Below are 27,991 nucleotides of genomic sequence, written 5' to 3' on the forward strand. Positions count from 1 at the left end.
ACAACAGACATTCAAACTCCAGAAAACCATGCTTTCTTTATCTTGTTTTCTTTATTTGTTTAATGAAAGTTGAGTGTTTTGGCAGATCCAGACTAGAACAAAATCTTTTGACATGGACATGTGGCAGCAGAAACCTTCCAGCCCAGCTGGGTTCTTCTCTGCGACGGTCATTTGGTCAATGTTTACCTGAGGTCGCGGGGTCAAGGCCGTCCTCCTCAGTGCCGAAGTTGTTCTCCACACTGATGTTGTTCATGACAGTGTCTTCGTAAAACTCCTACCAACACAAACACACACACACACACAAACACACACACACACACACACACACACACACACACACACACACGGGCCGAGAGGAGTGAGATCAGACGCCAGATGCCTTTGCACTGAGCTGTATTGACTGCGGTCTATGTTCATGTCTTGTAATGGTTGTCATGTTGTGTCTGATGACCGTGACTTGGCTGTATGCAGCTGCGGTTGTGTTGGTGTTGCTGTCAGACTGCAGCGGTACTCACAGCGTTCTGTAAGTTTGTCTTCTGGAGGTACTGACTCCAGGGATCAGGCATCTGTTCATCTGACCCCGCAGAGTCTGCCCTGGAGTTTATCTTCAACAGGTAACAGGCCTGGGTCCCATACCGTTGCTTCATATCCTCATACACTGACTCCGCCCTGGGACAGAGACAGAGAGAGAGAGAGAGGGAGAGAGAGAGAGAGAGAGGGACAGAGAGAGAGAGGGACAGAGAGAGAGAGGGACAGAGATAGAGAGAGAGAGAGAGAGAGAGAGAGAGAGAGAGACAGAGACAGAGACAGAGAGAGAGAGAGAGAGAGAGAGAGAGAGAGAGAGGGACAGAGAGAGAGAGAGAGAGAGAGAGAAAGAGTGTGAGAGAGAGAGATTACCCAGTTTATTCTTCAACCATTCACACACACAGGGATAAAGGGACAGGTGGACAGAGAGAAGTTCCAGACACCAACCCAACAGACACAACGACCAGCAATGTGACACAGTGAGTCAGAGTAAATCAATAAGCATGAACATCAGTGCACTCTCTGGCCATGACTAGCACACACACAACGCAAAGCTATGACTCACAGGAGTCAGAAAACACAAGGCCACAGAGAAAAGATATGACTCAGATAAGTTTAAAAGAAAATTAAATGACATTAGCAAGGTTGAATCCTTCACTGTCTGTTGTATCAATGCTGGGATACTCTCACGTTAACCTGTAGTACTGGAGGTGCTCTTTAAACAGACAGGGACAGGGCGGGGTGTCGGTAGTTAGAGAGAGTTCTCTCTGCCAATAACAACAGCTCAAAAAAACACAAGCAGATGTTTAAGACTTCTACAACACCAGTGAAATCAACACAATCCAGACAATCTTAACTGGGACACATAGACACAGACACACACACACGTACACACACACAGACACACACATAGATACACGTACATACAGGCACACACATAGACATAGACACACACGTACCATTCTAGATACAAACAGACACAGAAACACACACACAGATAGATACACATAGACACAGACACACACATAGACACAGACAGTGACACACATAGGCACACATACATACAGACACACATATGCACATGCATGAGCAAAAGCATAAACGTGCACACGCACATACACAGATGTACAAACACACACAGACAGACAGAGACAGACAGACAGGCAGACAGACAGAGACAGACAGACAGGCAGACAGACAGAGACAGACGGGCAGACAGACAGAGAAAGACGGGCAGACAGACAGACAGACAGACAGACAGACCTCTGTTCGTCACCCTCGCTGATGTCGTGCAGCAGGACGTAGTATTTGAGTGTGTTCGGGATGAACCATTTGGGCCAGGTGTGCTCCCCACTGTGCTGGATCCTGTGCTGCTCCTGAGACAGCCTCGAGAACTGCTCCACGGGCACCGCCTCACGAGAGGACACCACCAGCATGCCTACACACACACACACACACACACACACACACACACACACACACACACACACACACAGGCACAGGCACAGGTACGCATCCTCCGAGTCAAGGATTACACACAGACAGAGGGTGGACACATAAAGGATCGAGAGCTTATTCTAAAGACGTCAGGTTCAAGTTTGCAGGTGACTGACTGGATTCTGTCCCAACACTTCCACATGGCTTCTCTGCCTCCTGCCCTTCTCTACGGAGGTCACTAAAATTCCCGCCAGAGTGAGTGTCTCAAAGCAACACCAAACAAACATCAAAACTGACATCAACCCTGCTCATGCAGACAGCAAGGTCAAAAGGAAAGTGAACACTGAGGGGAATTGGAACAGGGCCGCGGCATTTGAATACATCAGTTACTCATTTGGCCCAGGTCTGATTCAGCTGTAATAAAGACACTACAGTGTGAACAAATGAACCTAGCTGGACAGCTGCCTGGCCTAAAAGCAGTGTGAGAGACTACAACACTGCATACAGTTCTCATTAACGCGGTCTCACAGACAGCATTAGTCAATCTGTGATTAGTGGAGAGCTTAGATGAGAGAGGTTTTGAGACTGAGCGGTGGTAAATCCAGCAGGTGGCATCTGTGCAGTGAGTGAAGGATACAGGCCAAGTAGTGGTTGAGAAATTCATGGTCAGACGCTGGCATGGACTGCAGAAAGCTTTCCCTGTATGCTTCAAACCAGGGAGTCGTTGCTATAAGAGAGAGAGACACACACACACACACACACACACACACACACAGATCATCAACATTTCTTCGATGAGAACTATTACAGATTGAACCAGTACTCTGTTGTGAACACACAAACAGTGTGCAGACAGATGACTTAGCAGGACTCTACAGAGGAGCTGAGCACGAATCAAAGAAAGATTTGAACACTGAAAGTTTTGGAGCATAAAACGAGGAGAGATTTGAACACTGAAAGTTTTGGAGCATGAATCGAGGAGAGATTTGAACACTGAAAGCTTAGACTACTTTGCTGAGGGAAGAAACACTTGAGGATAAAGACACGTCGCACATTCAGCGTGGGTTTTCACAAATTAGAGAGTTATCAAAAGGACACATAACACATTCAAATCCCATTTCAGTAAGATATTGGAATTAAAATATTCAAATTCAATCTTATTAAGATATTACAATTACGATAATTAAATCCCATTCTATTAAGATATGAGAATTAAGATATCGAAATCCCATTCCCACACAGAGACAAATCAATTTTCATCTACATCAGAGACTGCTGGAGTTAAAAAAAAATAAAGGAAAACAAACAAACAAACAAACAAACAAACAAACAAACAAAACGGGGAACACTTTGTGTATTCCACCAGTGAGATTCACAGCGTGAATTTCAGTGGCAGCCGCGAATCTAAAGGAACACGACAGCATACAATCCCCCTCAGCAAACGACCCCACCGATCAGCCATAGACACTGACATTCAGAAGAGGGAAAACACGACCAGTCAGTGGCGGGGACACACGGCCAGTCAGTTGCGGGGGGACACACGGCCAGTCAGTGGCGGGGGGACACACGGCCAGTCAGTTGCGGGGGGACACACGGCCAGTCAGTGGCGGGGGGACACACGGCCAGTCAGTGGCGGGGGGACACACGGCCAGTCAGTGGCGGGGACACACGGCCAGTCAGTGGCGGGGGGACACACGGCCAGTCAGTGGCGGGGACACACGGCCAGTCAGTGGCGGGGGGACACACGGCCAGTCAGTTGCGGGGGGACACACGGCCAGTCAGTGGCGGGGGGACACACGGCCAGTCAGTGGCGGGGACACACGGCCAGTCAGTGGCGGGGGGACACACGGCCAGTCAGTGGCGGGGACACACGGCCAGTCAGTGGCGGCGACACACGGCCAGTCAGTGGCGGGGACACACGGCCAGTCAGTGGCGGGGACACACGGCCAGTCAGTGGCGGGGACACACGGCCAGTCAGTGGCGGGGACACACGGCCAGTCAGTGGCGGCGACACACGGCCAGTCAGTGGCGGGGACACACGGCCAGTCAGTGGCGGCGACACACGGCCAGTCAGTGGCGGCGACACACGGCCAGTCAGTGGCGGGGACACACGGCCAGTCAGTGGCAGGGGGACACACGGCCAGTCAGTTGCGGGGGGACACACGGCCAGTCAGTGGCGGGGTGACACACGGCCAGTCAGTTGCGGGGGGACACACGGCCAGTCAGTTGCGGGGGGACACACGGCCAGTCAGTGGCGGGGACACACGAACAGTGTTCCAGTGCTACATTATGCTGTGCTGCATAAAAAATGAATGACTAGCTCGCTCGTCCTAGCTTAGCATCACTTATAACCGTGACTGCAAAATACCAAAAAGACCTGGTCAGTGTCATTAGACATTCTGACATGGTAGAAGGCTAAATACTGTTTCACATTTAAATGCTTTACTGTGCTGAAAACATCTCAACCCACAAACAGACATTGATTTCCTTTGTCTTTTAACGTTGCTAAAACTGATCTTTGCCTCTACATGAGAAGCCTAGCCTGGCTTGGCCGTCTTAAAAATGACAAAAGTCACACCTCCTGTCTTGGCTCAGGTTTTAATTTTAATTTCCTTTTTATAATCTTTTGATTTGCGGTGAAGTAGGTTAATTTAGCACATGATTCTGCAGCACAGACTCCATCAAGTCTGATGATCAGGGAAAGGCTGTTTCTGGTTGAGAAGGTTATTCCAGGCTGGGCAGTCTTCTTAAAGTACTCTCAAATCTTCAGTCTCTCTCTCTCTCTCTCTCCCTATGTTTAACCCACACATTCGATATCTCTCTGCCTATTTTATCTAAGGACAGAAAAGGGCTGTTGAGACGTGACGCAGACCAGCGAGCGCCGGAACGATTCTCCGGAGGCTTCTCTAAACGAGCTCCTCCGCATTTGTCCGATCCAAATCAATCGTTCTCTCGGAATTATCCAGAAAATAAGTATGTAATGAGGCGAGCCGCCCGAGTTCAGGGAATCCAAGGAAAACATGGCGGCGTGCGTTCAGAGAAGTGTGAGGCGAGGCGAATGAAGTCACGTTGTCGAGAGAAGACTCTAACGCGCGTGGACCTATGTGACACTCTCCGGCTAAAAACAGCCTTCAGCGGAAACACTCTCCACCTAGCACTCATCTGTTTTTCCTTTTTTCCATCTGACTGTAGCACTGAGCTGGATGAATGTGCCAGTAACGAGATCACTGTTATGGAAACAAAAACACCATTACCAACTGGGGCTGTGGGCCTTTACCTCTGAGACCCATATGACACACATCTCGATATATAATCAGCGAGCTGACACATGAAAGATATATATTAAGCAGCCAATGGTACGATACGACACAATGCGATGCGACATAATACGATACGATACGATACACGATAAGACACGACACGATACAGCTCTATTTGATGTAGCATGTTGCGGTGCGGTACGATCATAAAGGATTACAATAACATTAGCAAAAAGGGTTAAGCGGCGTTTTCCCCGGACAGAGACGTGACGGTCCAGCCGCGCCCACGTGTCGGTGAACATCTCCAGCAATCCTGAGACGTATTCCCGCCCAACTACATCGCTGATCAAATGATCTCCACACATTATCAAACATCAGTCATTTCATCTTACAGCAGATTTATAAAAACAAATATACAATTCAAAACAAAGAACAGTTTGATCAAAGAAAACCAATAATAAGGAAAGAGAGAGAACAGTTAATCTTCCAGACAAGAGCAAAGAGAACACATTACAAGTCTCTCTCTTAACGTCTCGAAAAATGAAAGCCAGTCAAGGCAAATTCTTTGGACTTTTTTTAAGTAGGCCAATCGATTAAAAATGAATTTCCAATTGTTAAAAATGAATCTGATATTCAGAGAAAGTTGTACACCCCTCTGATGTCTAAGAGAGAGACATTGGGTGTGTTCTGAGTTTTCATACATCAAACAGGAGCTGCAGCTGAGGAGAGGAAACGCTATGCTATGTTAGAGGAAACAGGACACAGGAATCTAGTCTCACCAGTCAGCACCGAGCAACATGACTCACTGGACAACAGACACCCTTGGCAAGTGAATGGTTGTATTATTATTAATTCATCACAAACACATATATTCCTGTCTCTAAGGAGGTGATGTGAAAACTGTGTTTATTTGTAACATGCGACTTGTTCGACTGTCCAGTGAGCCAGGTCTCTCTGTTAGACACTCGGGAACTGGGCTACAGGAAGACCACCACCTCAGGAGAAGAGACAAAACTGGATAAAGAGAGAGGAGAATTAGCTACAGTTCTGCTACGGAGAAAGAGAGTGAGAGAGAGGAGTGAGTGAGCCCAGGAGAGAACTACCACCCCTCCCGATGACAAGACACCCACATCACCCCCCCGCCCCTGTCCCGTCCCATGGGGCGGGCGAAGGGAGAATACCTGTATAGTATTTGGATGAGCTGAGCTGAATGAGTGTTTCTCTCCAGTCTGAGTACCAGGGAACGCTCGCTTTAACAGAGCGGTCTGAGAGAGAGAGAGAGAGAGAGAGAGAGAGAGAGGAGGAGGAAAAGAGAGAGAGAGAGAGAGACAGAGAGGGAGAAGAGGGAGGAAGACAGAGCCAGTGTATCCCGTTAAAGTCATAGTGTTAGAGATGAAGACAAGTGGAAATGTAGCCCTACCCTCCGCCCCAGCCAACCCCTCCAAAAACCACCTGTACAATCTGAAAAAGCCTCTTCACTCTCTAGAGGACTTAGCATTACACACGGGGAAAAGGGTAACGGGACCAAGTATTGGATCAGAGCTGGACAACTCATTGCTCTCTTTGCCAGTCAATGACACAAAAAGCCCGAGGACAATACACTAAACAGATGACTTCACGCCCCTGTTACAGGGATTCCTTTGGAATTACTGCAGATTCCTGGGACGGGGATTCCTTTAGGCACGCCACCTCTGCGTTTTACAAGCCTCGGAGCCTTAGGACTTTAGACGTGCTGGACTGGGAAAGAGGGCAGGTTTGTCCTAATCTACTGTAAATGTACAACATCCCATTTTTAAAATGAAAAAAAAACCCCAAAACACTTAATGTTTCACTCAGTCTCCTGTAGGGAAAACGGTTGAGCTTTCAAAAAGACAAGGATGGGTACATGTAGTAAACACACCACACACAGGAAAGGGAAGGAGAGTGTATTTCCTGTCTTTTGTGTTGAACCAGGCCACATTCAGAACCATGGTTAAAGTGAGCGGCACTGACTAGAACTACCACGCTGGAAGGTAAACTAAAGCTCTCAAAGCATCAGAACCACGGAGACATCAGGAACTGCCTGACGCTCTGCCTGACAGAACAGACACCATCACAGGCACACTCTGCCTGACAGGAAAGGCCCTAGGCAGCCTAGGCAAAACTTTGAGAACCTGTCGGGTTTGGTTTGAGTTTTAGTGTGAGTCTCAGGGCTGTAGGTGTTTGGGTTGACCTCAGCGCTGGTTTGAGTTTTAGTGTGAGTCTAAGGGCTGTAGGTGTTTGGGTTGACCTCAGCGCTGGTTTGAGTTTTAGTGTGAGTCTAAGGGCTGTAGGGTTGACCTCAGCGCTGGTTTGAGTTTTAGTGTGAGTGTCAGGGCTGTAGGGTTGACCTCAGCGCTGGTTTGAGTTTTAGTGTGAGTCTAAGGGCTGTAGGTGTTTGGGTTGACCTCAGCGCTGGTTTGAGTTTTGGTGTGAGTCTAAGGGCTGTAGGTGTTTGGGTTGACCTCAGCGCTGGTTTGAGTTTTAGTGTGAGTCTAAGGGCTGTAGGTCTTTGGGTTAACTTCAGCGCTGGTTTGAGTTTTAGTGTGAGTCTAAGGACTGTAGGTCTTTGGGTTGACCTCAGCGCTGGTTTGAGTTTTAGTGTGAGTCTTAGGGCTGTAGGTGTTTGGGTTGACCTCAGCGCTGGTTTGAGTTTAGTGTGAGTCTAAGGGCTGTAGGTGTTTGGGTTGACCTCAGTGCTGGTTTGAGTTTTAGTGTGAGTCTAAGGGCTGTAGGTGTTTGGGTTGACCTCAGCGCTGGTTTGAGTTTTAGTGTGAGTCTAAGGGCTGTAGGTGTTTGGGTTGACCTCAGCGCTGGTTTGAGTTTTAGAGTGAGTGTCAGGGCTGTAGGGTTGACCTCAGCGCTGGTTTGAGTTTTAGTGTGAGTCTAAGGGCTGTAGGTCTTTGGGTTGACCTCAGCGCTGGTTTGAGTTTTAGTGTGAGTCTAAGGGCTGTAGGGTTGACCTCAGCGCTGGTTTGAGTTTTAGTGTGAGTCTAAGGGCTGTAGGTGTTTGGGTTGACCTCAGCGCTGGTTTGAGTTTTGGTGTGAGTCTAAGGGCTGTAGGTGTTTGGGTTGACCTCAGCGCTGGTTTGAGTTTTAGTGTGAGTCTAAGGGCTGTAGGTCTTTGGGTTAACTTCAGCGCTGGTTTGAGTTTTAGTGTGAGTCTAAGGACTGTAGGTCTTTGGGTTGACCTCAGCGCTGGTTTGAGTTTTAGTGTGAGTCTTAGGGCTGTAGGTGTTTGGGTTGACCTCAGCGCTGGTTTGAGTTTTAGTGTGAGTCTAAGGGCTGTAGGTGTTTGGGTTGACCTCAGTGCTGGTTTGAGTTTTAGTGTGAGTCTAAGGGCTGTAGGTGTTTGGGTTGACCTCAGCGCTGGTTTGAGTTTTAGTGTGAGTCTAAGGGCTGTAGGGTTGACCTCAGTGCTGGTTTGAGTTTTAGTGTGAGTCTAAGGGCTGTAGGTGTTTGGGTTGACCTCAGCGCTGGTTTGAGTTTTAGTGTGAGTCTAAGGGCTGTAGGTGTTTGGGTTGACCTCAGTGCTGGTTTGAGTTTTAGTGTGAGTCTAAGGGCTGTAGGTCTTTGGGTTGACCTCAGTGCTGGTTTGAGTTTTAGTGTGAGTCTAAGGGCTGTAGGTGTTTGGGTTGACCTCAGCGCTGGTTTGAGTTTTAGTGTGAGTCTAAGGGCTGTAGGTGTTTGGGTTGACCTCAGCGCTGGTTTGAGTTTTAGTGTGAGTCTAAGGGCTGTAGGTCTTTGGGTTGACCTCAGTGCTGGTTTGAGTTTTAGTGTGAGTCTAAAGGGCTGTAGGTCTTTGGGTTGACCTCAGTGCTGGTTTGAGTTTTAGTGTGAGTCTAAGGGCTGTAGGTGTTTGGGTTGACCTCAGCGCTGGTTTGAGTTTTAGTGTGAGTCTAAGGGCTGTAGGTGTTTGGGTTGACCTCAGCGCTGGTTTGAGTTTTAGTGTGAGTGTCAGGGCTGTAGGGTTGACCTCAGCGCTGGTTTGAGTTTTAGTGTGAGTCTAAGGGCTGTAGGTGTTTGGGTTGACCTCAGTGCTGGTTTGAGTTTTAGTGTGAGTGTCAGGGCTGTAGGTGTTTGGGTTGACCTCAGTGCTGGTTTGAGTTTTAGTGTGAGTCTAAGGGCTGTAGGTGTTTGGGTTGACCTCAGCGCTGGTTTGAGTTTTAGTGTGAGTCTAAGGGCTGTAGGTCTTTGGGTTGACCTCAGCGCTGGTTTGAGTTTTAGTGTGAGTGTCAGGGCTGTAGGTCTTTGGGTTGACCTCAGCGCTGGTTTGAGTTTTAGTGTGAGTCTAAGGGCTGTAGGTGTTTGGGTTGACCTCAGCGCTGGTTTGAGTTTTAGTGTGAGTCTAAGGACTGTAGGGTTGACCTCAGTGCTGGTTTGAGTTTTAGTGTGAGTCTAAGGGCTGTAGGTGTTTGGGTTGACCTCAGCGCTGGTTTGAGTTTTAGTGTGAGTCTAAGGGCTGTAGGTGTTTGGGTTGACCTCAGTGCTGGTTTGAGTTTTAGTGTGAGTCTAAGGGCTGTAGGTGTTTGGGTTGACCTCAGCGCTGGTTTGAGTTTTAGTGTGAGTCTAAGGGCTGTAGGTGTTTGGGTTGACCTCAGCGCTGGTTTGAGTTTTAGTGTGAGTCTAAGGGCTGTAGGTGTTTGGGTTGACCTCAGCGCTGGTTTGAGTTTTAGTGTGAGTGTCAGGGCTGTAGGTGTTTGGGTTGACCTCAGCGCTGGTTTGAGTTTTAGTGTGAGTGTCAGGGCTGTAGGTGTTTGGGTTGACCTCAGCGCTGGTTTGAGTTTTAGTGTGAGTGTCAGGGCTGTAGGTGTTTGGGTTGACCTCAGCGCTGGTTTGAGTTTTAGTGTGAGTCTAAGGGCTGTAGGTGTTTGGGTTGACCTCAGCGCTGGTTTGAGTTTTAGTGTGAGTCTAAGGGCTGTGGGGTTGGAGACTGAGGAACAGTGTGAAGAGCAAAAGGGTTTTAAAGCTCTGGGGGAAGAGGAATCTGTCAGTCTGTGATCTGAAAGAGATTCACACACTTTACACACAGGCTTTACATACCGTCTCAGCCACATACACACACACACACTCTGAGCACCCACATACATGGGTATATGGCACCACAAGGTCTTACCGGAATTTCATCCACATGACAGGTTATTAAAAAAAAAAAAAAGATTAAAAAAAAAAGATACATATTACATAAAATACATTAAAAGTGAAATACAATAAAATGCATTTTCTGTACTTTGAAACACATTCAGGTTAGATATGTAAAAACCAGAACATTTTCTGTGGAGAGTCAAACATAAACTTAAACTTAAAAAAAAACTTAAACTTCAACATAAAATACAAAAACTCAAATTCACAGACAGCTACTCACTTTTATTCTCCTCACCTTCTCCAACACACCCTCTCTCTCATTCACACACACACACACACACACACACACACACACACACACACCCCCTCAGTCTAAATGATGTGTGCGTTCTGGTGCCATCCTCAGGCCTGAGAGAGGAAGCACAGCACCAGCCCGACACCCCGAGTCTCCTGTCTCAGGGACGCTCTGAATTCTCACAGCTTCAAACAAAACAAAACAAAACAGCAACACAAAGACAAAACAAAGGAACAACCTCCATCCATCCAGTTTCCTGCATCAGCACCGCCCTGCCCCCCCCCCCCAGTCATACTCACCCCCCCCCCCCCCCCCCCCCAGTCATACTCACCCCCCCCAGTCATACTCACCCCCCCCTCAGTCATACTCACCGCTGATGTTGAGGTCGTAGTCTCCGGCGGTGATGACGTTGGTGGAGAGGCCTTCGGGAGGCTGGCAGGCCGACACCGCCTGGTTGAGCAGTCGGCGAACCTCAGGCATCTGCAGGGGGCGCGTGTTCACGCCCGTCACGCTGATCCGCAGCCCCTTCACCACCTGCACCTGGTTATTCGGGTCCCGTAGGTGACCTGAGGCACAGCCAAAAAACGAAAAAAAAAAGGACACAACGTTAAGCTAAGAGAGGCGAACGTTGGAAGGCTGTCTGTCAACGCCTTCTTTGTCATGCCAGAGAACCTCAGCCCATTCCTCATTAATACGATTCCATCCTTCTAACCTTCAGCTACAGACGAAACACGACCAGAGTAAAGCAGATGGGCATGTCAAGCATCTTGACACCACGCTGGGCTGTCGTCAGTAGATCCAATGCGACTTGGCACTGACTCTACAGCCATATGGAACGCTAAGGGTGGAACAAGACGTCAGCACTCTGCCAAGAGAAGCCTCGTCGTCTGCCGTTTCACTGGCTTTTGACTTGGACGTTTGTGAAGAATCAGGGTGAGCAATGACTCATCTGATCACAGGACTTTTATTTTTTTCACTGCTCAGACAACCACTGGCTGCATGCTGTGAGCCTCTCTGTCCCCACGCAGCACTTTCAGGTGGAATAAGGAGTCTATGCACAGTCACCTGATCACAGCATCTCTCTGTGTGTGTGACAGTCTTCGTGATAACCAGTTCGTTTATTCCCTACACTGACATCTGCATGCGAACCAGTCAGAGCTGCTTCCCTCTTTTAGTCTCAGATCTCCCTCGTCAGTCTGTCCCACTGCACCAAGAGCAGGACGCTTTGCCCCTCTCACGTCCATGCCTGTATCACCACCATTAGCCACCATGTATCAGGCGACATCAGCGGGCGTCTTCACAGAATCTCCTGCTAGGCGTGTCCCTCCGGTCACCCTTCTCTGTCACTCACTCCGGGCCCTACGTCCAGTGGCCAAAATAATGCGCGTCTTCATGTGTTGGGATGTTAACAGCTTAATTCACTGAGGAACCGGCTCTGTGTGGCAATACACTTTGTCTCTGTCGTTTCCTTTGAGTCTTTCCTTTATTTTGGCAGTTACCTGCTCTTCTGAGAGGTTTGTCAAGAAAAGCGTGTTTTTGCCAGTGTGTGGACACATCAGTCTGAACAGCATGTGTTTGTCAGTGTGTGGATACATGGGTTTGAACAGCGTGTGTTTGTGTCAGTGTGTGGACACATGAGTTTGAACAGTGTGTGTTTGTCAGTGTGTGGACACATGAGTTTGAACAGTGTGTGTTTGTCAGTGTGTGGACACATGAGTTTGAACAGTGTGTGTTTGTCAGTGTGTGGACACATGAGTTTGAACAGTGTGTGTTTGTCAGTGTGTGGACACATGAGTTTGAACAGTGTGTGTTTGTCAGTGTGTGGATACATGAGTTTGAACAGTGCGTGTTTGTGTCAGTGTGTGGACACATGGGTTTGAACAGCATGTGTTTGTCAGTGTGTGGACACATCAGAGAACTCCAGTGGTGACTGACAGAGGACCATGGTTTTAAGAGTTAAAGGAGGCGGGCGCTATCAGAGACTGAGCTTATTGTCAGAGAATGACACCGATGCTGCTGAAGACTGGAAAAAACACTGGAGCTCCTCAGGACCTGCGTGACTACAAACACAGACTAGTCCTTTATTTGTGTATACCACAGAAACACAGGGAAACAGAAAGCAAGAGAGAAAGAGAGAGAGACATGCGAACAGTTCTGGCGAATACCAACTCCTTCTCCGACATCAACAATCTCGAAACACTCCACACTAAATGTAATTACTTAGACAACTACAGCTCAGTGCCAGAGCAGAGACTGGCTCTGTGTGACTTCAGTTGCGGACCCGGAGTTTTCTGAGAAACATTATACACCCTGTGTCTTCTTCCCACCGCTGAACCACAGTGACCGCCTGCCTTAAGAAGACTGCGCTCGCTGAAGTCAGACAAAGGCCTGGCCGAAAAATGAAGTGAAACTGTGTGATAGTGTAGTCAACAGAAATGAGTGTGCCCAGCCCTGACTGATCTTAACACTAACGCTCACAGGTTGTCCAAGAGGCTAAAGCCCTTATCCTGGGCCTGAAGCACAAGGCCCAGCTAAGAGAGCGCTCTGCTATGACACCTCAGAACAAAACTTGGGCGGGCAATGGTGCTCCAACATCCAATGAAATCAAGCAGAGCCAAGATTAAATTCTGGCTACTACACGACTGATTTTAAAAGACCAAGATTTCAGCTGTGCACTGAAATTCTCTCATGGCTGCTCTAAAAAGCCCATTCTCCCCGTTCACAATACTAAGCTTTGTTAAGGCAACTGATTAACTAATGAAGTCATGAAGACATCCACTGTCTCTAATGTCACTGTGGTCTCTGAAACAGACTGGCTTGGATGCGTGCTGTGCTTTTCACGTGCCCAAGGTAGATCAGTGGACTGATAAGATCTGGGAAGTACTCAAAGAAAACCTAAATTCACTTAAGTTATAAGAGAGACGGCTGTTTCAAAGATGACGAACGCAGATCCGTGAGACATTTTCATTGCTGGCCACTGACTCAGATGAGTGTGTTGCTTAGCATTTGAAACTATTACACTGAGCCAAAGAGCGAACATGTTTAATGAACTCTTTACGTGCCCTACGACAAAATTCTCAACAATACACAGAACAATGAAAATAATAGACCACTGGTTATATATTGACTTTCCAGCAACGAATACAACAGCAAGATTACTACATTGTGCAATATGCTTACGGTTCATATCAGAAAACGGGGTGTCAATCCGTCAGTGTGTATTTACAACTATGTTTTCACCTAAGACAAACGGGCGTTAGAGAGCAGAAGACGTTACCGGATCATACTCGGGATGAACCGAGCTTCCCTCGGTTTACTCGGGGTGCAGGCGACGGGCTTATTAGCTAGCTCGACCAAGTTAGCAGGCTAACTAATACGGTCGCTTAAGCCTTTAGCAGTATCTGTGACAAATCCAGGCCTCGTTTCAAACGTAACCCTACACTAGGTCTGTAAAGGAATACGACCTTAGATTTGGACGTCTTCGGCGACAATGGCCGTGACGTTAACTCAGACAACTGACTGACCGTCCGATCGGGTGTCACAGTTGAGAACAAGAGAACAGTCCAATTTTTTAAAATTTGAAGCAGAGCTTAACACAGAGCCCTTCCTGTCACTGTGTGTGAGTGTGTGTTGTGACAGAAGGATGAGGGAGCAGTCTCTAGCTTGCTAAGTAGCTAGCCAGTTCGCTAGCTGTCGTTAGCTATGGATAATAGTGTTCACACACACTCGTTGATGTTGTAATATAAGGAGCGAGTGTCATGTTTGAGTTTCTCCAGTAAGAAACGTTAGACAAAACAGAGGTACTACCTTCTGATGTAAGCCGGCAAAAGGGCCTCAGAAGCTCCGGGAAATTTAGGTTGTTTTTACGGGTCACTTTCTCCGCATCTTCGCTGCACAAGACGGCCACCATCGGCACAAATGAGTCCTGGATGAACTCTTGCACAGACTGGACGCACTGGGCCATGGCGGTCCTGGATGGGGAGTCTGTGCAAGAATAGGGCTCCGGGGTAGTTCTCTCCTCTGCTTGTTTTGTGGAGCTAGGGAAACTGCTTCTGAGTTGAAAACAACTCCTTTACCGACACCCCATGGCAGCCATGTTGAATTCTACAGTTGCCTGCTGATCGATTGGATTCCCATCATGCACCGCAGTTGTCAAATGACCTACCTCGAAGTTTACTGGAGCCTGAATATTTTCACGAAAAAAATGGGAACGTTTCAGTGTCACGGCAAAATAACTGCTGAGCTAGTTTAAACGTCATATCCAATAGAAGTGTACGGATCTCAAACAGTCTATAACCCCACGATATAGATGGCCGCGTATCGTGTAGAATTATAAGAATTTCGGTTTCGACTTTAACTGTGTGTCAGTTCCTACGATACAGCCTACTAATGGTCTGACTTGATGAGGGAAAAGATGAGTCTTTTAACCCTCTCCATGACGATACGAATGAACATGCGTACGCACTTTGACATTATACGGATTTTTAATGTTTTTAATGTCTAAATGGATGCTGACAATGTAAATGCTGATGTAAGTGTAATACACAATAATCAAAATATATGTTTGTGACGGCTAAGCGGGTAGGGAAACTGAAATCAGATCACGCAAAAACACCCGCCCAACCCAAAATGTTTGCTGCATCATTTTGATCGGAGAAATAAATATCGTGGTTCTCAGCTCCTATCCTGAAGACGCCCTGTCCTTCACTGCGCGTTTGACAACTACACCAGCTCAATATACTGTGTTAGCAGGGAATTAAAACAGACATACACAGGGCACGGTTTCTCCAGGACTGGAGCTGGGAACCACTCCGGAAATAGAGCAAGCAGCACTTAGATAATATTAGAGAACTTTCTCCATGAGACAAGTCTTCAGTAATTGTCAAGGAGAATACTGCTATACTAATAAACTTCGGACGCAAGAAGGACACCAATCATTTTATAAGAGTCCTAATACAGTATTTCGACATTTGTGTTTTACAGTTTCTTTCTCTCCCCCTCTTTCCCTTCTTTTATGAACAATGTTCAGTTCTTTAGGATGAATAGGCAAGCCCTTACCACTATGCGCCCATGTGAGTCTGTGTGTGTGTGTGTGTGTGTGTGTGTATGAGTGTGTGTGGGAGATATATGTGTAAAGTTAAAGTCAATGGGAAATTCCTAATTAGATTTAAAGACAAACGTGTCTGTCTGCCTGTGTAACTATGCCTTTGCTTACCATGCCACACCCTAACACAAACCAGCTTTGACACAAAAGTATTTGAAGCAGGTAGAGTGTGTTTCAATATGTGTGCATGTGCATTAACGTGTCTCATTTGGTCTGTTCTTGTGACTCTGAACCGTGATGTTATGAAATAGAAGAATGACCTCTGTTACAAAGGGCTCTTTTCAGTATCTATATATCAATAGGAGTCATCACGCAACATCACTGCTCTCACCCCCAAGACATATAAAGAAATCATTACAAGAAATGTTTAACTCTGTTGACAACCTGTTTTTGATAAGACACGTAAGATAACCTATGACAGATTCCCGAAACAAACACTCAGTCTTCATGAGCAGTGTGGTGTATACAGAAACATACACTCAGATGCCTCCGTGAACGCAGGTGAACACAGGCATACCCCGACCTAAAACTTACTTTCCGGGAATGGTCGTGGCAGCAGACAGAGAGCAGTGGGGAAGTTATCTGTAAAAGGCTGTAAAATCCAGAGAGACTGCTGGTTTATGGGCGGGGCAGAAGGAAAGTACCGACGGGGGAAGAGAGAAAGTGAAAGAGGTTAGTGGAGAGAGAAGAGAGAAGACAACGACCGGGCAGAGGAAAAGAGACTTAGACGTCCTGCCGTGGACATGGATAGTCTTGTGACTGAGAATGAGTGTCCTGTGTGTAAAGGGGCCATAGAGGAACCCTCACGACCCTCTGTTTGCAACCACGTGTGAGTGTCACCTCTCTGTATTGGTTCTATATGGATATACTCAGCTCTTGAATGCATTGTCTGACAGCTGCATGGCTTTGTGGTCTATGCAGTGTCACTGCTCATGTTATTGGTTCTTTATTTGTGTTGTAAAGTGGGATTTCAAAAGCTTTTTCCTTCTGAAAATGTCAAATATCGGTGTATATTTCTTTTCAACTACTCTGAAGAGGATTGTTTGTCCTTTTTTAGATACATTGAAGCCTAAAGCTAGAGCTAGAACTGCAGATCAGTGGGGATCTCCCAGAAATTCGGTTTTCACAGTGATAGTTCTAATTACATACCAATGTAAATTCAGTTTTCACAGTGATAGTTCTAATTACGTACCAATGTAAATTCAGTTTTCACAGTGATAGTTCTAATTACGTACCAGTGTAAATTCAGTTTTCACAGTGATAGTTCTAATGGCGCACCAATGTAAATTCAGTTTTCACAGTGATAGTTCTAATTACATAGTAATGTATATTCAGTTTTCACAGTGATCATTCTGATTACATACTAATGTAAATTCAGTTTTCGCAGTGATACTTCTAATTAAGTACCAATGTAAATTCAGTTTTCACAGTGATAATTCTAATTACATACTAATGTAAATTCAGTTTTCACAGTGATAATTCTAATTATGTACTAACGCAGAGTCAGAGTTAGAAGGCTAAGCTCTCTCTTTATTTTCAGTTAGCGTCACTATAAACCTCAGTGGAAGCACACTGAGTTCTAGCCTCAGTGTAAGCGCGCGCGCACACACACACACACACACACATATGCACGCACATAGACAGATCTGTTCCGGGTAAAAGTGAAAGTATGTCTGCAGGGGACTCTCCAGTGCATCACCACAATAGCCACTATAGCACCCTGACGTAAAAAAAGTCTCACCTCATTCAGCAAAAAGACAGAAAGTCAGGAAATAAGGAGCTGTTCCAGGAGAGGGCTTAGTGCAATGAGGCAGTGGCAGTGATAAAACAGGTCCTGGGTCATCTGTGTGCCTGAAGTTCTGTCATTTTTTTAATAGGTCTGTATTAGTCTGTAACTGTTACTGGTGTAGACTGAACACTTCTCTCACGTATAAGTGTTTAAAGCGAATGTTTGTGCTTTGTCTTTGAATCTCCTAATCTTTCTCTCTCCGACTTTCTCTTCCTCTCTCTCTCGCTCTCTCCATTTCCCTCTGGGTGTGTAGGGTTTGCCGGGGTTGTTTAATATATTCCCTTAAGGAAAGAAGCCACTGCCCCGTCTGTAGGGCTCAGACACATCCCAACGATGTTATACGTGTGACGCTGGACGGGGAACAGGTTCGTAAGATGACCAAACCCACTTTAGCTTCTGCAAAGTCTGGTCGGCACATCTTTTGTTTGGTCAGGTCGTGTTTTGGGTTTTTCTGAGCTTTCTGCTCCTCCTCAGGATGAGGGCGTGGCCGCTGCGTGGAGGAGTCAGAGGGGCATCCCCCGACCCCTGCACCATCAGCTGGTCTTCCCCAGACTCTCTACGGATACGCTTGTGAGACGGAATGTTTCCGCCAACATATCCAGGTGAGCTGACTAGGAAAAAGGTGTCCGCCAAACGAACACACGTAAATGTCCTCGGACGGAATGGAACAATTTAAACAGAAATGAAACAAAATGGAACCAACTCATTTGATATCGCTTTGCCTATACCCAGTTTAATCCTATTAGGAGAGGCTAGCATGGCTTCATTCTCTCTGAGAGGTAGTTACGAACATATAGAGACAGACAGAATCATTCAGAGTTTCTGTTTCAGTGAGAAAACAGAAAAGAATGGAAGTCAGACGGAAATGTGAAATAATATAGGAAAGGAAATCAAAGACAAGAACAGAACTTGCTTCAAATGACAGAAACAGAAGGCATATATCTGGAGTACTCTTTTCTGTAGTACCAGTAGGATACACAAGAGGGCACTCTATCAATTATTTCACAAACTTGCATTTTCTGCCTTGTTAATAGAGTTTGGAATTTCAGCGCTTAAAATTGACAACTGAACAGTCGAATAATTAATCAGCTTCATCAGGATTTATCTTTCCACTTGTTCCACAGTCGAATTGCAAGGTTACAGGTGCTACAGGCAAATCCGCCCTCACCCGCCAGCACAGCCAATCAGAACGCCTCACTGCCAGGAGCCAGCCTTGTTCCCGCTCCACGTCCAGCTCCCAGACCACGCTCACGTCTTTCAAGAAGATCAGCAGATTTTTTTTTGCCCCCACCTCCTGCTGCTCCTGCTGCTGCTGGTTCTCCCCAAGAGCCTCCTGCTCCACAAGCCCTTGGACCAGCCCTTCCTGTCCCAGTAGCTCCTACTCCAGTCATACCGAGGTCTGTGGCCCAGTTTGGTGTGACCCAGGTGAATCCTGCCCCCATTGTTGCTGCCCCAGTGGCTCTAGTCCCAGTGGCTCCAGTCCCAGTGGTTCCAGCACCAGTGGTTCCAGCACCAGTGGTTCCAGCCCCACTCGTTCCTGCGTTAGCCCCACTTACGCGACCCTCAGTCATACTCCGACGCTACGCGCCTCTGATCATGCCAGACTCGGATGACGACTCTGACGATGACTCTGGAGAACATAATGAAGATGTGTAAGTTTTCAGCTTGACACTGTGATCAGAGACAGGCCTGACGTGTTAACGGACATCAACTTTTGTTGTTGTTGTTGTTGTTGTTGTTGTTGTTGTTGTTGTTGTTGTTGTTGTTGTTGTTGTTGCTGCTGCTGCTGTGGTTTTGTTAGCTGGTAACCAGTAAATACAGAAATCCGACGTGACTGTGAGTTGTATTTTCAGGGCTATGCAAATGGTGCTGAATGAAGTCCAACTGCTGGAAATGAACGGACCCAGACAACAAGCGGGGTAAAAATACACGCATTACTGAGATAGAAATGCACACAGAATCATGTTAGGTAACAAAGAAGTATACAAATGAATACAGACTAAAAGATAATTGGGGTTTAGCTTCACTAGCATATCGTGTATCAGTAACTGTATCAGTATTGGCATTGGTACCGTATCAGTCGACAGATAATGGAGTTTGAGTGGGTATACTGAGATTTCTGATTATTAGTTGATCATCTCTCTCTCAGGTCTGTGCAGACATTTGTGTGCCCGTACTGTCAGGAGGATGGCATGGATGAGCTGGATCTGCGAGATCACTGCAATGACCACCATCGCCATGACTTCAGACCTGTGGTCAGTCCCGTATAAGACGCTGTTTATTTTATTCTTTTCCAGAGCTCGTTCTCCTCTCTCAAGCTACGCTGAACTCTAAAAGCCTCTCAGTATGCGGCTGAATGTGTGTTCATCTGCCATGATTCAGACTGTATATATATAAAAACATAGGGGTAATTAATCTGAGATAAGGATGGACAGTTTTCTGTGGACAGCCACGGTTGAATATAGGTTAATATTATCTTATTGTTCATTAAGACTCATTTGACAGCGCTGTGTTCTTATGTACAACTTGCATATCTGATCAAGTTATCCAAAAACCCCATATGTAGCTTTCTCAGGGTTGTTTTTTTTTTTTTATAGAAATTGACCAAACCTGTGCTGACCATTCAGAATTCCAAAACTGCGATGACTAGAAACAAGTGTTTATTCAGTGTAAATCCTGTGTTGGAGAACCATCCTCCTGGAGAATCACACGTGTGTGTGTGGGGGGGGTGGGGGGTGGGGGGTTTTGCTCTAACTCTCCACAGTAGATTTGATTCAGCTCATAGTGGTTTCTGAATTAAGGCGGTGTCTGGATCTTTGTCTCAGCGGAGGAGATTTAGTTGGATGTGTTCTGTGCTGTTCTCCAGGTTTGTCCCGTGTGTGTGTCGCTTCCTCATGGTGATCCAGAATATTACAGCAGGGACTTCATCGGACACCTTAATCTGAGACACGGTTACTACACTCAGGATTTCATGGTAATGATTAGACACACACACACACACACACACATACACACACACACTTACAGACACACATACACGCTCACACACACACACACACACACACACACACTCACACACACACACTCACACACACACATACACATACACACACATACACATACAGACACACACAACACACACACGCGCACACACACGCACACACACACACACACACTTCAAGCCTTTGACTAACTACTTCTGTGTTTTACAGAACACTTCCATAAGCGATGATATCAACCTGCAACAAGCTCTTCTGGATTCATACACAGCTCCTTCAAATCCATGAATGATCCACGCAAAAAAAAAAAAAAGTATACTTCTATGCAACATATTTTTCACCTGCTAAGACTGTGTTTGATGGCACAAAGTTCAGCTAGTTTATGAATAATACTAGCATGTGATTGTGTTGTGTTCTCTCCCCTTTTACTTTTATGCCTTTACTGCCCCTAGTTTTAAAAGCAGTGAAACATTCAACGGTTCTCACTGATGCACAGAGATTCCCGAGAAAACCACGATACAAATGGACTGTTAATGTGGTACTCTCGCTGCCATAACTCAGGGTTAATAGTGTTTTTCATGAATTTTCTGTCGTGTTTTCTCGCAGTGAGTTCAGCTAACTCACCCAGTAGTGATATACAGTAACACACTGCAGTCTTTGCACTTTTTTACACTCTTTTTTGCACAACAAACACAAAACATAAGTGTCTAAACATACGTATCTGAATTTAAATTCAGACTTCTTTTGATCAGTAGTTGCCTCTGCACCTTTATATTTTATGTTCTGCTTAGTTTGATGGTTTCTGGAAACGGATCAAGGTAAATACAATCTAAAACATGTGACAGATATCTCATCTCTATATAATCACAATTCTTTCAGCAGGATCTCAAAGTCTGAAACTATATGTTGATTATTCATTATACAAATCATGTCTTGATTTATATGTATCTTTCCATAATCATATGGAAGCATAATGTCATGTAAAAAGTTTGAAACAAACTCTCAGAAGCATCAGCCAAAACCTGAACCTTGCTCAAACTTTTTTACACGTTTATTTTTGAAGCTTTTCTGAATAAAATTGTTGGGACTGGAAACTAGAAATAGTGGCCTCTAATGGAGGGAGTACAGAATTGCAACGGGGTCAAATATTGACATTTGTCTGCGAATGACATTTCCGTGACATGTGTTTCATGGATAGTGTTTGTTAAAGCTGAAATATATAACACTTTAAATTGTGAATACATTTTGTGAGCATTGTTTGATGTGAGAATTGGAAATGAACGTGAGATGTGCCAATCAGCCTGTCAAGAACAATCATTTCTCTGCATATTCTGCTGCACTTTCTATCAGATCAGTCTGTTGTCTGCAGGTTAAAGATCAAACCAAAATGATGACAATCTATGAATAGATCACAATTCCTGTTCTGCATCAGTTTTTTTGTGTGTATTATCTTTTAAATAAAAGTGAAGCAACATAAGATTTTTGCTGATGCCAGATGTCTTTTGTTTTATCACTGTTGTCGTTAGGATAAATGTGCGTGTTTATGTAACAGAACTGTGACCTCTAATGAGCATAAAATTAGTTCTAATAATTAATTAGACCGCGCCGACGGAAAACGTACAAACAAAGGCATCATAAAATAGGCATTATCATCAGCTTATCAGTGAATACACAGCACTTTTTTACATATCTTATGTATAAAAACAGACCGCGGCAGAAAAATCACGCTCACACCACGGCAGAAATCATGGTTTCTCACCGAGCCTTACTGGTCCTGTGCCTCCTGTGTGCGCACGGACACATTCTGGTGAGTCCTACACTCAGATTATGTTTGAAATGACATGTAAGCCAACGGATGGACTTGTCATGTGTTTAGCCCTTGACTGAGGATTCTCTGTTTAAAATGTGGTTTTGTCCAAGATTAACATTGAGTATAATGAGACTATGGCAGAATGCAAAGACATCGTTGTTTTAGAAAATACATGATATTTTATTTATTTATTTTTTTTAATCAAATCTCATTTAGCAGTACAGGACATTCTTATAAATGTTAATTACCATCTGAAATCAACTGACACATCTGTGAAGCAGAAATCCTCGCTCCAAACCTGTATGTGCAATCTATTCTAAAGCATGTCTCCATTTATTCCTAAAGCTAACATCTGCACTCTCTGGTGAGTACACTTCCTCGCTGATGGTCTGTCTCCTCAACACGTTCAAACTGCAGGTCTGTAATATGTAGCTCATTCTGATAATAGCTGCCCTACCCTTGTAAGGGTAAACATACACTGTGAGTATAAAATTTTAGTTCAACGTGGCGTTGTCTTAATCCTTGCACTTGTTGGATCTGTGGTGTGATGACTTTCCGCTCCTTCCTCAGGCTCTACAGAGATCGACGTGGACGATGGGAAAGACCTTGATATTTTTGACATAAACGAAGGTTTGTCATACATATTGCTCGAGAGAGTTTGTGTTCTGTATACAGACTTCTATAACACAACATACCTCACATCCCTAAATATCATATCATTTATTACACTATACTTTACGCAACAATATTTCGCAACGTAAATCGCTGGTTTTTTGTTTTGCTTTTCAGAGGCAGGACTGGACTTGGTGGAGGGAGACCTGATGATCAGTGAGGTCAGTTTTATTGGGTTCAGTGTAGAAAGTCTTTAGTCGACAGTGACATGGGAAGCATTTTCTTGGTAACTGTAAACAGGGCATGCACGATGCCTGGGCCGGGGACAAAAGTCTCTCAACAGGCCCGTGCCCCCACCCCGATGAGTGAGAATCACGCTCTGCCCTGGAAAGTGATGTTATAAATGAAAGTGATGCTATGTATGGATTTGCAGGTAAACAGTTATTAACCTGTCGGGTGTTAATCAGTGTGTACCTGTTGTACAGGCAGAGGGGTGGAACACAATAATTGGTGACCAGTACCGCTGGCCCAACACCGTGCCGTACTACCTAGAGGACAGCCTGGGTAAGAGCACCCGGCTCATTACCAGTGCAACACTCCAGTTTTACCAGTCTGATGATCTGTGCAGTAAAACGCCCAATCACACAACCTCAAAGACCAAGTATTGTGTTAACACACAGCTGTGATCCTGCATACATAAAGACAACACATCACACACTCACACACACACTTTTATTCAATGAATTATGAGTTAATGCACAAAAAAAGCAATCAACACACCCCATACACCCACCAAAGCAACCCTGGCTCCGGCACAAAGAATGACTAATGCAATATTACACTGATTTATCTGTTTACTCTCACTGAATTCAATAACACTGATATAATACTGAGCTTGTATATTTAACAAAACAGTGTTAAACATGTGAAAGACTTGATTGTAGTCACTGACAATGCCAACCCCTGTTTGTGCAGAAATCAATGCTAAGGGCGTGATACTGCAGGCGTTTGAGCAGTATCGGCTGAAAACATGCATCGATTTTAAGCCCTGGAGTGGAGAGACTAATTACATCTCTGTCTTTAAAGGCAGCGGGTGAGAAAACACACAGCCAACACCTGACATGTCACAGGAACAACATCAAACGTACATCATAATCAAACCTGTGATTCAGGACATTTTCTGCACTGTTCTATACGAGGTGTTAACTATGCTTGGTTACATACATTCTGACAAATGGCTAAAGCGGGTGCAGCAGAATCTGCTGTGTAGTAAAAGCCTCGGCCACTGATGTCTATGGATCTCTATGGAATTCGCTCTTTCTGCTCTCCTCTGGCAGCTGTTATTCCTCTGTGGGGAACCGTCAGGTCGGGAAGCAAGCCCTGTCGATCGGCACGAACTGCGACCGTTTGGGGACAGTGGAGCACGAGTTTCTGCACGCGCTGGGCTTTTGGCACGAGCAGTCCAGAGCCGACCGAGACGACTACGTGAAAATTGTGTGGGACAACATCACGCCTGGTAACAATCCAGTTAACCCCATCGCTCTCTAACCCCCCAGAAGCCTTCTCCAGTATCTTAAACATTCTTTAACAGGTCAGTGGACGAGTCGTCGTTTCATTGTGTGTCATTATGAACCCAGGTAAGGAGCACAACTTTAACATGTATGACGACACGCTATCGAGTTCGCTTGGCGTGTCCTACGACTACGGTTCCGTGATGCACTACAGTAAGACGGCCTTCCGCGATGGCTCCGATTCCACGATCGTCACCAAGATACCGGAATTCAGCGACGTGATTGGCCAACGCATGGAGTTCAGTGAAAACGATCTTCTGAAACTCAACAGACTTTACAACTGCAGTGAGTAGAATGATAGAACATGGTTCCTATCAACCTAAAAACGACTTTGTCCCTCATTTTCACCTTTGATTAAGTAACACCTGGCTAAAGAACTCTGGACTGTGGGTTTGACCTTTGGACTCTCCCTCTCTACCACTAATCATAATTTTATGATGAGATGAAGACTGAAAGTCAGATTGTGCTTTGTCACTGGGTCATCAGAACTAATATAGGACTCTATAAATCTATCAGTCTCCATACATAATGTTTAACCAAGGCCAACCCCCTCACATACAAGAACCTCAGAGAGAGAGAGACTGCTGACTCAGGATCGGCTCCCCTTGGTCCATGCCATGCCATTTATTAAGACTTTATGATGCAAATGCTGACCCTAGATCAGCAGTCTCATTCTGAGGCATTAGATACATACAACCCCAGAATTACTTTTATTATGCCCACTATTCTGTTTCTCTTTCTCGTACCTCCCTCACGATCTCTCCGTCCTTTCTCTTGCCCAATGCAGCACGCTCCTCCACCTTCCTGGACTCCTGCAGTTTCGAGCAGCCTGATATCTGTGGGATGATCCAGGGGGAGGAGGCGAACTCTGCCTGGCAGCGCGTGAGGAGTGTGCCTGCAGGCCCAAACACAGACTACACCAACATGGGCAAGTGTGAAGGTATGGGTATCCTGTGCACGTGTACGGTACCATGGGCCTGTGTGAGGGTACAGATTCACTCAACACAGGTCGCTATAGCGACAAGATCACGCAACACAACAGCACAACAAAATGTATTCAAAACAGTCTGGCAGGGCTGCATGTCCTTTTGAGACTGAGTGAGTTATGGTGAGTTAACATGTATGAGTTAAGGGGATTGGGACGGATACTTGTGCCACATACATGGGCCCTTTAGACGACTAATCACATTCCCTCACCGTTTTACAGTTCAGAGTTTTATAGCACACGTCTTCTGATAACTCTAATCTTCAGCCTGGGTGAGAGTCAAGCCCGGGGTGCAAAGCCCTCCTGTTGTTTACCGTGTTTATGAGTATGTTGTAAAGGCACTTTGCTCTCTCTGGTTATTTGGCTGAGATATTTCGTGCACGTCACAGCTGAACCAAGAAGTTTTACTGATTTTTATTGATTTCATTTTTGGCTTTCCGTCAAGGACAGTCGCCCTGTTTCCTGACACTCTGTTCTCCTATGACAATAATCTGCCCCACTGAGGACACACTCTATGCACAGCCCTCTGGAGTCTGAATAGGGAAACTTCCATTTCCATAAGGATCATTATATTTCTATATTAAATTGCTGATGAGACGTTACTCTCAATCATGTACGTGACGTATTAAATGCTTTTGTTTATGTTTCTGCTTACGTTCAGGCTCGGGGTACTTCATGCATTTCAGCACGGCCACTGGTAACCATGGCGACAAGGCTTACCTGGAGAGCCGCATCCTGTACCCACGACGAGGGTCGCAGTGCCTGCAGTTCTACCTCTACCACAGTGGGGGCGCCACTGACCTCCTCAGCGTCTGGGTCCGCGAGTACGACCAGCAAAACCCCAAAGGAATCCTGAGACTCATCAAGAAAATTAGCGGTATTTACTCTTATGCTTGGCATTGATCCTAGTATAATATTCTCTGTATGGGAATCTATTCAGTCAGACATTTGGAGCCTGTAATCTAATCATATGGAGATCATAAAGGGTATTTTACTAACTTATACACCTTATTCCAACTACTTTCATTCTACAATGCAAGTTGAAATCAAGATCTTTTAGAGTGAGTTGTGCCTACCCACATAAGGGAAGGCATAATGTATATCTACTCACTGAAACATGGTGGGAAATGTGTGTGTGTGTGTGTGTGTGTGTGTGCGCTGTACAGACGGTCCCAAGGACAGCTGGGAGCTCTATCATGTGACTCTGGACGTGTCAAAGAAATTCCGGCTCGTGTTTGAGGGGGTGAAGGGCACAGGTGGGTCCACGGGGGGGCTCTCCCTGGATGACATTAACATGTCGGAGACGCAGTGCCCCCACCACACCTGGCGGATCAGAAACTTCTCCAACCTCTTAGCCACCACTGCTCCGGGCACCAAGATCTACAGCCCCCCCTTCCTGTCCCCAGACGGCTACTCCTTCCAGGTCGGCCTCTACGTCAATGGGAAATCCTCGAGCCCTGACTCCATGGCCATCTACGTCCATCTGACCTCAGGGCCGCGTGACGACGAGCTCAAATGGCCGTGTCCATGGAGACAAGCTACTATGGCACTCATGGACCAGAACCCTCACATCCAGAAACGCATGAACAACCAGAGGATGGTGACCACCGACCCGGGGAAGACCACATCCGACGGTAAGGGGAAAAAAAAGAGGGATAGAGAGAGAAAGAGAGAGAGAAAAAGGAGTTGGAGAGCCCTTTTTCCCCCCAGAGGGTGAGAGATCTCTGACATGGAGAAACGTAAGGTGATCACTATACGCTCTCTTATCTCTCACAGGGACGGAATATTACTGGGACGACCCGCGGAAGGTTGGCAGTTGGGTAACGGACTCAGACGGCAACTCGTACTACCGCGGCCCAGGCTATGGCACCAGCTCCTTCCTCACTCACAGTCGCCTGAAGAGCCGTGACTTCATCAAAGGAGATGACATCATCTTCCTCCTCACGCTAGAGGGTACTTTGGTCCTTGGGAAGAAAACAGTGGTGATATTTTAATGACTACCAATCTGTGGGGTTCATGTAAAGACAGTAACATGACTGTAATGTACACGTTTATTTACAATAATCATTCATGAAGGCAGCTGATTTCATTTCCAGCTTAATTTTGCCACATTGTAATCACTTCGTGCTAATTTTTGGCCCATTTTGAGGGAAACATTTGGTGAATTCACCAAACTGAATTTTTCATCCTCCTCACTTTAGATGTGTCCAGTCTGCTAGAAACACAGCCTGTACCTTCGGTCATCACCTATGGCAAGGGTGTTTGAGAGAAGAGTCTGTCACCCGGCGACACTATGGCAACCTCCATGGCAACAGTGGCTGTGTATGTTTGTGTTGGGGCAGTCCTGTTCCTGGTTCTTGCTGTGGGTGTGGCGTACTATGGGAGGAAGCGCTTTAGGAGAGGAGACAGAGAAGACAGTTTAACAGAGCTGGAAGTGACAGCGGAGTGTAAGTAGGACGACCTCACACGCAGCACTGAACTAACATCTAAAACGGCGAAAT

General features: G+C 46.0%; 2 protein-coding genes across 4 annotated transcripts in view; one reads left to right on the top strand and one right to left on the bottom strand.

Annotated features, from left to right (window-relative positions):
• trappc8 (trafficking protein particle complex subunit 8) overlaps positions 1-14,707 on the bottom strand; it is a 43,627-nt gene extending 28,920 nt beyond the window's left edge. For 2 of the 3 annotated variants that reach the window (XM_030771673.1, XM_030771672.1), the window contains exons 1-7: positions 14,428-14,707; positions 10,992-11,186; positions 6,404-6,487; positions 2,600-2,689; positions 1,789-1,963; positions 516-669; positions 187-274 (exon numbers count right to left, since the gene is read on the bottom strand). In XM_030771673.1, the coding sequence (XP_030627533.1) occupies positions 187-274; positions 516-669; positions 1,789-1,963; positions 2,600-2,689; positions 6,404-6,487; positions 10,992-11,186; positions 14,428-14,584 (943 nt within the window). In that variant the 5' untranslated portion in view covers positions 14,585-14,707. The remainder of the gene's footprint in view (positions 1-186; positions 275-515; positions 670-1,788; positions 1,964-2,599; positions 2,690-6,403; positions 6,488-10,991; positions 11,187-14,427) is intronic. The other variant, XM_030771674.1, reaches the window with a different exon arrangement.
• Positions 14,708-22,873: 8,166 nt separating this feature from the next.
• Positions 22,874-27,945, top strand: mep1ba (meprin A subunit beta a; the record flags this gene model as incomplete). The annotated part of the gene is made up of 12 exons (XM_030770749.1): positions 22,874-22,952; positions 23,112-23,155; positions 23,420-23,498; positions 23,910-24,027; positions 24,272-24,450; positions 24,572-24,790; positions 25,293-25,445; positions 26,152-26,367; positions 26,657-27,124; positions 27,267-27,443; positions 27,692-27,729; positions 27,763-27,945. Coding segments are annotated over 12 exons (1,953 nt in total), but the record flags the coding sequence as incomplete, so codon positions are not given.
• Between the last annotated feature and the right edge of the window lie 46 nt (positions 27,946-27,991).

The sequence above is a fragment of the Chanos chanos genome, chromosome 4 (assembly GCF_902362185.1).
Source record: "Chanos chanos chromosome 4, fChaCha1.1, whole genome shotgun sequence".
Classification (NCBI taxonomy): Eukaryota; Metazoa; Chordata; class Actinopteri; order Gonorynchiformes; family Chanidae; genus Chanos; species Chanos chanos.